This window comes from Fundulus heteroclitus, chromosome 3 (assembly GCF_011125445.2).
Source record: "Fundulus heteroclitus isolate FHET01 chromosome 3, MU-UCD_Fhet_4.1, whole genome shotgun sequence".
Classification (NCBI taxonomy): domain Eukaryota; kingdom Metazoa; phylum Chordata; class Actinopteri; order Cyprinodontiformes; family Fundulidae; genus Fundulus; species Fundulus heteroclitus.
The window spans coordinates 20,583,700-20,596,497 of NC_046363.1; the positions used below are offsets into that span (position 1 = coordinate 20,583,700).

At 38.8% G+C, this 12,798-nt stretch overlaps 1 protein-coding gene across 1 annotated transcript; it reads left to right on the forward strand.

Moving 5' to 3' along the window:
- The first annotated feature begins 3,203 nt into the window (after window positions 1-3,203).
- fxyd5 (FXYD domain containing ion transport regulator 5) lies at window positions 3,204-12,784 on the forward strand. Its single transcript, XM_036132353.1, has 10 exons — window positions 3,204-3,323; window positions 4,561-4,606; window positions 7,817-7,885; window positions 9,217-9,330; window positions 9,424-9,474; window positions 9,881-9,937; window positions 10,322-10,351; window positions 10,439-10,513; window positions 10,607-10,652; window positions 12,384-12,784. The coding sequence occupies exons 1-10, from the start codon at window positions 3,270-3,272 to the stop codon at window positions 12,406-12,408; spliced, it is 567 nt and encodes a 188-aa protein (XP_035988246.1). The 5' UTR covers window positions 3,204-3,269; the 3' UTR covers window positions 12,409-12,784.
- The last annotated feature ends 14 nt before the right edge of the window (window positions 12,785-12,798 follow it).

Sequence of the window (12,798 nt, forward strand, 5' to 3'; positions counted from 1 at the left end):
GCTCAGCGGGTCACATGAGGTCTCAAAAACAGCTCACAGGGTTCTTGACAGACAGCTTTCTATAACCTACTACAACCTACTATGACAGACCTATGAAACAGGGAAAACAAGGACATATGCACTAATAGACATCTACAAATCACTAAACCATCCAAATACTTTATTTAAGAAATATTACCTAACTGTGGAAAATATCTAAAACAGCAACAACAACATATTTAACCTCTGGATTTAAATGGGTATAAATGCACTGAAGTGTTTACACAACCAATAGGTCAGTACATTTTAAAATACCAATCTTTTACAACTCATTCCAAAAATCCTTTAAAGTACTGTATTACTTATTGTTACCCATTTAATTGTTCTGTCCATGGGACAGGCTTTCATCTGTCCACCCTGCCAGCTGAGAAGAACCCGCCAAAGCCCAACCATAAACAGTAACAATTCTTCCGTTTTGCATTGTGTAATTATTTCATGTTGTGTAATATTCACTGCAAATCAATATTTCTATTGTGTTTCGATACAAGTATTTGAGTCCTTCATTATAGTAGCAATGAGTACACTGTAGTCCACAGTCACCAGATCTGAATAGAATAGAGCACCTATGGGATTCTGTGGAATAAGAGATTTGCATCATGGATGTGGAGCCAGCAACTGTGATATGCTAGTTCAACCAAGAAAGACTCACACAGACAGAAGAGGAAATTAGAAAGATTTATTGACATAAATCAGAAAGTTCATTGGTACTTGGGCCTTGACAGAAGATGTGAAAGCTGCGAATGTCTATGAGCTTGGATGATCATTTTCGGATCAGGGTCAGTGAAGTCTTCGCCCAGGGTCCAGTCAGTGGTGGTAAAGGCCAGAGGAGATAGGGAAGGTGGAGTCCCTGAGTACAAAGGAGGAGATGGGGTGGAGGTGGGTCAAAGCTCAGCCGAAGATCAGGAGAGTCCATGTATGGAGGGTCTAATATGCAAAGCCTTGAAGGACGATTGGTTGAGGTAAGAAGAGGACTTGGAGCAGATTGGCTGGATCGCAGGCGCATAACGAGACAATCAGGGAACAGATTTCCAGTCTGAATTTTTGTCTAGACTCAATTTTGTACGTGTGGGCCAAACTAGATGAGGAAACTTACCGACACCTTTTTGAATCTATGGAAGAAATAATTAAAACAGTTAGCAAGACCAAAGGGGTCCATCTCCATATTATTAGTGTAATTAGTGAAGTTTATGGAGAGTGTAGGTGCTTAGTGGAATATTTCTGAAAGCTGAAGGTTTTCTACTGATGTCTTATAAAGAGTTACAGCTGCCTCATGTGTGGCCACATTATATTCATTTAACTTCCATGTTGTACAATATACAGTAGCTTGACCATGACGAAGTGTGATGACAAAGCAAGCCTATAGGGGCAAGTTATGGTAATACATGTAAAATGTGGTTTGGTAATGCCCTGCTGATGCTGAGAGAGGATGTTTCTAAATCTGACCATGTTGGGATGTCTGCAGAGTGTAGAGTTGCCTAAGATTTGTGTGATCTCAGATTTCACTTCAGCGTTCCTTAAAGGGATACTCCATTAGTTGTAAAAATAGACTTTATTGCGAAATATTTATTTTAGATGTGAAAACAATACAGTAAAAACACTGTAAGATGTTTAATCTACCCAGCAGGTGAAAAAGTGGTGACCTCCATGGGTAAAAAATATAACAAAGTATGTACAATTTTTGAAGTCGTTTTGAGTTTTTACAAAACACAAACAATTGTTTTTAAGTTAAAGTTAATTACAACATATTTAGGGCAACATCTTCAGCTAATCATAGATCCATTTAAAGTTCCAGAAAGTCAGACGTATTTTGAACTTTGACAGCTTTGTTCAACTGCCAATGAGATTGCAAAACTCCCAGTATGCACAGCAAAAATGCATTTTTGTTTTAGAGTGCTTTTTAAAAGACCCTCACAAGACTGTGGGTCAAAAGAAAAATGGATCTAAATGGAACGTGGTGCGGATCGCTAATGGTGTGAATATGAAACGACCTGATCCAATCCAATTACAGATAACATATGTCTCTTTAGACTTAACAGGCCACCGTAGCAGTGAACGAAGTACCTGATCCGTAGGAACGCTGCTGCCAGCACGTTGTGGGACTCTTTCAGCTTGCAGGACGCATTGTCCGACGCCTTTCCAAAATTTTAAATAAAATGTCCCCAAACCCGCATAGCAGCAGCTGCTCCTGACACTCTCAATGATTTCTCAGTTGTAATATCAGCACAAATGTGCAAAACACAGTTGCTGCACCTGCACCCAGGATTTCAATGTTACTTTCCCTCTTTTTCCTCGTCTGTGCTACATCCCACCCTAGTATTTTCTGTTCAAAGGGGACAATGATCGTCACATGTATGGCTTATGGTTACGAGTTATAGTTCATTTGCAAAAGTAAAATGGAAAGGCAAACGACACCAAACCTTTGGTCCAGACCAAACAAGCAGTCCAAAGGGCTTTCCTGGTGAGAATACACCTTTGGTAACTGAAATCATCTCTTAATACTGCATTTTGTCATTTCTCTGGATATCTTTCTGTGATTTCAAATCTATTTGATGATCTAGAACATATAACTATGACCCAAAATCCAAAACAGTAGTAATATGTAAGGGGGCAAATACTTTTTCATTCATACAGGTGGAGAAGTGTCAGAATTTAAGTTGATACTCTTATAAAGACTGGGAGTCTGTAAGATGGCTACACATTTGCCCCCACACTGTGAACAAAGGCTGTGCTTTGCACATGCAAATGAATTGCAGGCTTTGTTTACTGTAACAGCTTAGGTTCGTGACTCTCAGTTGAGTAATGCAGTTGGCTCACAATTACTAACTCTTTTGTTGTGAACCTCTTGTGATAGGAACCCTTTAACCATTTTGTCAGAAAAAAGCAAGCACCTTAGGTGATAATAATGGCTGTAACTTTCAACCCCGGTAATTATGATAAACAAGAAGATATATTTGCAGTATATTATCTTTGACTATATAGTCTTTTTTTCATCTAAATCTTTTTATATAAAGTAAACAGAATTACTTATATGAAAGATAAGTTGAGAGATAAAAAGATGAGAGTAAAAGTGGTGAACTTGCTTCAGAGAGCAGATGGAATAAGAGCGAGTTGAGAGTCAGAGCCTGTCGATGAGGAAGTGGCTGTGGCGAGCAACATGGGTGTGGCCTTTTTCAACCGCTTTTTGCATCAGCCTGTCAGAGGTCACTTTACAGAGGAAAGCACTGTAGGTGATGAGACTTTGGATGCATCCCTGGAAACAAACCCCTGGCAGGATGGACACTAAGGTAAGCATAATAGTCTGAATTATAGACTAAATAGCCAAATGCTCCGGACTGTTTTTCGGGGGAGGCCGAGTGAAAGGAGACTGATGGGGGCTGACAGACGAATGGATGAACAGACAAACCAGAGAGTGGGGAAGAGTGCTAAGATGTGACAAACGGGCAGGCGGGTCAGGCCAGGGGAAGCAAGAGCCGCCTGTACAGCCCAGGGGATACAGGCCTCATCCTGACATATGCTCTAGAGTGAAATGAAGATTGGCACGACCTGCTAATCTGAGCTGTCAAGGCTCATGACGTCCCCGAACGCTCACCTGCCACGCAGTTGCCTGGGTGGGATGCCACCGGGATCAAAAATTGAAATTTCATTTTTTTTTGCTGGGGGGGTAGGATCCATACATGGTGTCTGTCTGGACCGCCACCTGTTAACATCCCTGTTTCTCTTTTACCTGTTTGACAGACATACATAATGGAGAGCTTTTTCTTTTTCTTACCGAGGCAGTATGTTGAGGGGGAGGAAGAAGTCTGCTTACCAACTCAGGGTCTCCATTATGTTAAAAATATTTTTTGACACATCTTCTGATGCCAACTTTTAATTGGTGCCAGCCTTGAAGCGGCGATAAAGTAAATTTTCTCTCATGCCACAAAGTGCAGCACAGATACATGTGGGAGGCTTGTGCACACAATATGTCTCCTCAGTCACTCCTTTTTTTTTTGACAAACAAAAACAAGTTTCTCACAGTTTGACTTTAGAAAGCAGGGATCTGTTTTCTGTCGCATGGCGTGAGGAGTGTGAGTAATGATGTTCAGGGTCTAAAGCAGGAAGGAGAAGTGGCCATGTGGTGCTGAGCTCAACCGTCACAACTTCCCGCTTAGTGAACGTCTACCGCACATTTTGTTCCAGAGTCAACGCAATCATCATCCAAACAGACCTTTTATTGCATGCAGGGCATATTTACATTATACAGGTGCTCTCGCTGTTAACATGACTGACAGCTTGAAATGACCAGAAGGTTAATAAAGAAATGTGGGGGTTTTTTTCTGTTTACATGTGAGCAGATCTTTTGTACCACTCTTTTTCAACAAATAGATCTGGTGTTACCTGCATAAAATCATCAAGCTGGTTTAACAAATATTTCTCATTTCTTGGATTGTTTCCTCCTGCATTTATCTCGGTTTCACCGTCTAAAGCCTTCTTTATTAATCGTTTCCGTTCCTTTCTCTACAAAATGTCTGTTTCTTTCAGATTTACAAGGGCTCCCTGATATGTCTTCTGTTTGTCATTTTGAAAGGTGAGTGCTGGAAAACCCCTTGGTACTGGATTTGCTCATGGTAAATTAAAATGTGAACTGGGTTTGATAGGAGGCAGTCTCACTTGCATGCAAAACGTAGATTTGCATTGTGTTTGCCTTGTGTTGCTATGTCTGCGGTCTCCAAAGACTGAAATAGTCGTTTTATTTAACCTGTGTTTATGCTGGTTCTCTCACTGAGATCCAAGATCTCATTGACAAGAGAGACCTGCTTTGATAAAACAAAGAACACAACAAGACAAATAATTAAAATTTTGATTAATCTGTGAGTGTTATACATTCATAACGGAGGTTTAGCGATACATCCAGCTCAGGAGACGAGACATTACATGATATTGGGTTCACAAGATTGAAATGAGATTCCAGCGATTTGTTTTGGAAACAAACAAAGGGTTAATGAAGAGTACGACCTAAGGACTAGTTCTAATTTTGGATCCTTAGATTGAAACTGAATTCATGTGTAGTTACAGGTCACCGGCAAGATAATTTGGAGTAGATTCACTGCTTCAAAAAGAATTAGTTCTTGTTCATTTAGCAATCTTTCATAATATGAAGTTTACATCATGACATCATGCATCAGTTAGCCTGTTGGTTATGTCATTGCATAGCTCTTCAAACCTGGGCCTTGTGGGTGAATTTACAACAGTTTCATTCATATTAAAGTCTTCCAATGTAATGTTCTCAGAGAAGAAATAATTAATAATAAAAAAAAAACAAAGAAACATCAGACATCTCAGTCCAGAAGAGCGCAATTTTAGGAACAGCTAAGATCCTAAGAAGAACCATTAAGCTCCCTGACCTGTGGTAGAGGACTCGCTTGAGAAATTAAGAGCCACCCACCCTGCTCTGGAGTATGAGGGGTGGGTGAGAGAGCAGTTGTTTTTTTTCTGAGACCACTTTAATTGAAAAGTTTTGATGAAGAATTTGCCATTCGTGTTTTAGTTGCAGCCACAATTCATCATGAAAAAAACAATGTTGGGTTCAAAGTTGCCCAAAAATGTTAACGTCACACCCTTATATCAATACATCCATATACAACACAAATAATAAACTGTGTTTTGTAGAATATTTTATCCGTGTAAAATATTTCAGTCCAGATTTTGCGATTTGGTTTCCCTGTTTGTCTCATTGTTAGGTGACTATGATGCCAAAATGCATTGAAAAGGCACCTTTTTGTGTTTTAACTTGAATAACTAATTGATCAAACTTAAACTTGGCTTTAAAGAACCTCTGTTTACTTTAGAATTATCCAGTTCGTATTTCAAAAGGGTACCAGACAATTACAGATCATTCAATGCAAACCATATTAATTGGGAAAAAAAAAAATTAAATCGTCATTTAATGTCATGACTAAAGGAAGCTTCAAATGCCACTTTAGCATAGTGGCTAATGGTTAGAAAGATGTGGCATTCTTGTTCTTACAAGTCACTGGTATCTCATCCATCACAGCTTTTTTTTTTTTTTTGCTCTGGATCCAAAATTCTGCCACATCAAAAATGTTACAAAAAAAAAATAGCGAAAACTGATACTTGAATGTTTTTGTAACCCTACCCTGCCGGCCAGTCATACAAAAAAGTTGTTTGTTCTTGATTAACTCCAAAAATACAACAGAAAAATACTTCTAGTTCAAAAAAGTCTTATTGGTGGATGAAATTTGTTCAATTTAAAACATATCTTCATGTTACAGTTTCAGAATATTCAGCCTGTATGGATAGGAAATAGGTTAACAAAAAGTTGCCCCACATTGGTCTGTCTGGAAGTTACATAAAGTGCCTACAAAGGCTTGAAGTCTGACAACTTTGGTTAAAATGTGGGACCCATATGGCCCCTAGTTGGGTTGCACATTTGCAACAGATCCTCCTCCTAATGCCCATTTGAGACTAAGTTAAGACAGATAGATTGCTCAACTGGTTGTGCTGGCCTGGGTTGTAATTAGTCAACCTAAATGGGCCTGTAAGAGAAGTCAATCATCAAATTTCCAAGCACTGAATATCACCATCTTTTGTTGTCTCATTATATCCCTAATTGATAAAAAAAATGCACTTGACACATTAAAAGCTAAGTTACATGTTTTCACAATAATGCATATGCAAATAAATATTTGGTTTTAAAAGGTGCTGACAGCTAAACATCAACCTATAAATCAGCATTAACTATCTTTAGTAGCTTAAACATTTTATTACTTATACAAACCACCAGCATCTACAGTCTACCATTTTTTTAAATTATTTTATTATTATTGATATTTATGTTTGGCTGTTTCATTCAAAATGTATGATTTATTACTCCGAGCTGAGACCCTGTGTTTTAGGGGAACACATAATTCAGCGAACCACATCCTAGAAGTTGGTGATAGCGGTGGCAACAATGTCCAGAAAAAGCAAACGACACGTGATGCTTGGTTCCTCTTGAGACCAGAATTACAGCCTGCCCAACTTCCCCCAGAGGCCTAGAGAGGATTGTAAAACTCGTTCCACATTCTGAAGTGTAATCCATCACGTCATGAAACTGATATGTATATTACAAATAATTAAACTGTAAATTGGGATTATATTTAAAAACAAAAAAGGTTATAACATTCATGAGCATGACAATGCTATATGTCTACATTTACACTGTGTAATAGGACTAAAACAGTGGCGACTGAAACTAGAAGCTGAATATTGGGTATTATTACAGTAGAGACAGGGCTTTCGGCTAATCATTATTATATACAAACAATCTATCGGATAAATACAAATTTAAAGACAATATTAGATAACGCATTTATTCCATCCCATTTGCATTACTTCAAAGAATTTGGTAAGAAAATAAATAAATTAGAATGCCTGCCCACAAAGTTGAGATTTAGTGGAACTTTGCTAATTTGAAGGTGCTGAGTGAGTACACAGACAATGGGCTGCTCTGTCCCTCGCTCTCACTCAACAATCTGACTCTGTTGTAGCCAGAGGTTGCCTCCAAGCCCCATTCACTGACAGGACTGCCACTGTGACATGCTCAGTGCATCTGCAGGCCTCCCTCTACTTCATATTCTGAAGTCTGGCCTCTGCCAAGAAATACGTGACAGCATTGTTAGAGAAGCTCATAAACAACACCGTGCTTTGTTCTTTCTGTGAAAGTCAACTGTTTCATCTGACTCTTTTTTCCCCCCCTATGTTTGGTGATTAAAAATGCATTTATTTCTCTCCACAGTGTCGTGGGCTCAGAGTCCCATGCCCGCAGATCAAAAGATGCCTCCCAGTACAGCTATAACTCCCACTGGTAGGACACTTCTTTTTGGCTGTCTCTATTTACAGCAGCCCTCCACAATTTTTTGGCACCCCAAAATAAAGATATACCAAAGTTGTCAAAAAATATTTTCTCATGTGAACTTTTTGACCCCAAGATGGCTCTCTTTCAGTTCTCTAGGCAAGCTTAGAAAGGAGTTATGCTTGTTGCCATATCCTACAACACACGTATGCCTTAGTTTTACTGTCATTTTCTCTTGTCTTTTCAAATTGTAAGGATTCATAATACAGAATACAGGTGTCATTCACCCACCATATTTATACAACCAGGAAAACAGGTCAAAGTTTACTGGGCGAGCGCTCCTAAACCATCTGATGAATCTAAAAGTAAAGATAAAATACTGCACTTAATTTTATTTTATAGGTATTATTTGGGGTGACTTTAGAGTGCCCACTAAAATACCGGAAACTTTTGAACTTTTCCACATTTTGATTAAAGTGATTCACAAGTGCATTAATCATTTACCAACTGAGTCACTAAGTACAGCTGTTGAGAGACAAAACAGCATCCGAGTCACTAGAAGTTCCTCAAATCATGACTGTAAAATACCATACTGCAGCTTTGGACAGACGGCCTTCTCTGTTAAGGGCTCTAAGCTCTGGAACTCATAACCATCTGACATCAAGACTCTTCCAAGCTTAAAAACTGATTAAAGACACACCAAAAGTGTGCTCATTTTTAAAGACTGTGTGTAGGCAAGACTTGTGTATGATGTGCATGTTTCACAATTTGATTATGTTTATATGTTTTAAATTGAAGTAGTGTGCAAATGCAAATTCCATTTTGAATAAAAGCCCAACCAGGGACATAAGTAGGAATTAAGCATTAGCTTTAAACTTTATATGCGTCACTTCAGTGACATGTTTTGTTTTGACGCTGTTTGTTTGCATGTTCCCTGTCAATAACAGACGAATGAATGAATTATTAGAACTGCAAACCGCAATGCATTCTTCTGGGATTCAATTTAACTGACTGACACAAATTAGCATTTCTCTGCGTGGACGGAAAATGACACGCAGTTTGCAATCTTTTTTTTCTGCAAATAAAATCTGAAAAGTGTCCAGTGTGTTTGATACCTCCAAATGAAATCCAGCATTTAAACAAACAGTCGGCTTTAAGGAATCTGTTTCAGCTCACTAACCACCCTTCCTACTGATTGTGCCCAGCATAGGAAGTGGAGTTATTCGACGTTCAGATCAATGTTTATTTCGTTTCAATAAATCTATTCAATCTATTTTTTTTAGTGAAAACTGTTGTGTTTGTTTCACCATACTGAGTTGATTTTTTTCTCTGTTTACCATCAGGGAGAGGAGTTGTCGCAGACACTAAGTCCTCCCGGGGAAATCAAACCACAAACTGGAACATTATCAACAGCACCTCAGTCAGCCCCGCTGTATCAGAAACGAGGGCGTCATCAGGTAGCACGGCGTATGGCATGCCATTAGCATCATAAACACTGCTCAGAACTTCTACCTGACCTGATGTCTGCTTGTTTTTGTATTCCCTTTTAGCTGTCACCGAGGAGGCGACAAAGTTTCAAGCAAACTCTACATCTGCTCCAGGTAACAAACTTCAACCTTTACTGTCTCAACACCTGGTGGAGCCATAGAGTCTTGCCACAAACAGGAAACACTGTGCATATACATGTTTTTTTTCCCCTTAATATGTTTCACAATACTGTCACTGGCTGGAGTGCAACTCACCGGCTAAAGACCGTCAGTACTAAATGCTGCGTTTGAAATGGTAGCTTGGGTCTAATGTGCAGGAATAATGCCCTGATGTTACGAGTGTAAGAAATCAAAACATCTTAAGGAAAGAAAAAAGATGTTTTAATGTATTAAATCAGGCAAGGGCATTATATATATATATTGGACTCTGTGAATATTTAAAAGAAAACCAAGGTTGAAATAAAGCTTTGAAAGTGTCAAATGATCTGATGTTTTTTAACAAACCTTTTTCAATCTACAGTGTCATCGACAAAGAAGACAACGACTACATCCAAACCCCACCCACCTATTGTCTGGGGTAACTAGAATTTCTTCCCACACCATAGTTACCCTTAAATGCCACGGCCGTTGTAATTGTACCACTTGGCTAACTCACACCACCACAATCCTGCCTTCCAAACACAACCCACTTTCTCTCTTGCCTAAAGAATAATGCTCGATTGTACCTTATGCAAAAGGAGATAAGGTATCCGTGGCCTTGTGCTGCGCCGGCTTACTGGAGATAAGATTTTGATACAGCATCGACAGCATGTCACATGACCCAATAGATAAGTCGTGCCATTGCTGACAGTTGCTCCATGTTGATGCTTTGCTTTTTTTGTTCCTGTCAATATGTACTCTGTTCAGCAGTACAACTGAATCCACATCAATACTTTTTCTCTATCCCTTTTTTGTCATATAGATCCAAACTGGGACAAACCTTTCAAATATGGTGAGAAACCTATTTTCATTGTTTTCTTTTGTGAAAGTACTTGGAGTTTGTGTGAGTGGGACTTTGACGTATATGTCACATGTTTAGACTACGAATCTCTGCGATATGCCGGCCTGATCATTGCCAGCATTCTTTTCGTTGTGGGGATTATGATCATTGGCTGTAAGTGTGGAAACCTTTTTTTTTTTCCTGTGTAATAATCTCTATTGACATTCAAGAAACTTTTCTAAATCCTTTCCTTATGTATGACTACAGGTGGCAAGATCTGCCGGCTGCCCAAGTGTCACAAAAGGTCATCGAAGTCAGTATTTTACACCCACAACCTTTACTTAGAGCTAATTGAAACTCATTTGCATCCGGAAAAGTCCTTTTTATGTGTGATGTAGTCGAAACACAGTTGTCAAGCATCAATGTGATCACGGGATAAGATTCTTTGGTTAAAAAAAAAAAAAAACTTTTACAGTTTGTACTCCAAAATGTAAAACATGATCTGTCGATCAAAACAGAAAGAAAACGGCTGTTCATACTGCAGCTAAAATGAATAGCTGGTTATGTTATGTGATATTTGTCAGTATTTTGGTTTAGATTCATAGACTCCAATAGATGATGAAACAAATGAGTCTCAGTGGAGAACCAATGTGTCATCAATGCCTTTTTTTCTGGATGCAAACCTGCTTCTGCTGGTAATGTTTACGCCTGAAGTAATTTGCTACAGTGCCAGGTTGACCATTGCATATTTATTCTCTTTAAGCAGTCCAGCTCTAACTAACTGTGTTCAGACAATCTAGAGATGAAAATTTGAAAACTTAACGTTTTATTTTTAAAGTGGTAAAATGTTGCAAATCACTCTGCTGCAACATTGCTTTTTTTGCATACAATTTGGTTTCGGCAAGGTCACAAAAACCTTGCAATGTTACCATCTTGGAAGAGAAATGAGTACGGCGCTGGCGACACACGAAGAAGTATCGGACCGGAGGAAGAGAGCATTAATAGCAGCTGTGTAGTGAAAGTAGTCTGGTTTAAAGAGAACACAGAAAATAGGTTCACCCACAAACTACACCCGTACCAGATGCAAAAGCACAAACGTGGTCTGACTTATGAGTGCTTAGGCTGCAGAACATTTCAGACATCTACACGGTGGAACAATCAGCTTTTAGCGAAGCACACAATCAGTTTACATCTCGTTAGATAAGAAATGTGGCATGGGCCTACCCAACAAAAAATTGTGAAGTAGATACAGGCAAGATTAGGAATCTCTGTGCTTTGATTTGGCTGTCGGTAGGTTTTGTGGGCCATCAGCTTTTAACCAATTCAAAAATCAACGAGCCTATCACCTGCATTGCAGTGAGCCTGAAGTCAAAAACGTAGCCAGCCTCCCCAACAAAAAACATAATCTACAATAATTTGTAAACGTGTATAAGCATCAACACATACGCCAGGATATTACTTTCAAGCAGTTTAAGTTTTGTAAAAAGATGTTTACATTAAGAAAAATCTTATTGGACCTAGATGTCATCCAACCACTAGAAAGGTCACACAAAAAGCAACCAAACAAAAGACAATAAACTCTTGTTCCTACAGGAAAGTAAGAGAGACTAACCTGTTAGAGAGTGCATTTGCTTTTTTAAACAAACCTTAAACCGTGAGAATGGTGTTATAGAAACCTTTTGCAGTTTTGAGGCACTAAATTTGTTCGAGACCTTGGTGTACTGGCAACTGCTTACCACATACAAAGATTGATAGATTGGGGGAATTATTACAAACCTAATTATTTATATACCGTGTTTATTTATGCCACAAGTCTGCACTCTAGATAACAGCTCACCAGAATGCAGCAGAGAACTCTGTGATGATTTATGCATCAAAAGGGCTCTGATTAAACTGTTTAGAGGCCAAAACGCAATAACTTACCCGCTGCAAATCACATCATTTATTTTCTGCAATGTCGGCAGTTGCTCCAAACAGTGACCCAATTGTTTGTAGGTTGTTGTTTGGTTTTTTTTCCAGTGAGTATTTCTATTTTTTTTTTCAGGTCATACAGTGTGGTCCAACAATAAGCAGACGGGCAAATGGTGGCCGGCCAAGGGAAGTTGCAAGAAATCACGTCAAAACTCCGTTTGTCAGGTGGAAAAAACACTTGACCAACTCTCGGCAACATGTTTGTGCGCGGAGCGACAGGCTTAGCGTGCTGCTTGGTAACTGCTGAGCAAGTTTTGAGTAAACAGAGAAATCTCTTGCCGTTAAGAGGAAAAGCTGGAAATGTTTTTCATGTCTCTTAAACAAACTGAACTGAAAAATGAATTAGTATCACAATAAAAAAAACAAGCCCACTGTAATTTGTATCATAGTGTATCTTGTGGAAGGTGATGTTTATAAAAAAAAAATGTTTGTCACTTAAAAGGTCATGTGGAATAAACACATCTACACACTTGAGAACATCTGCTTTT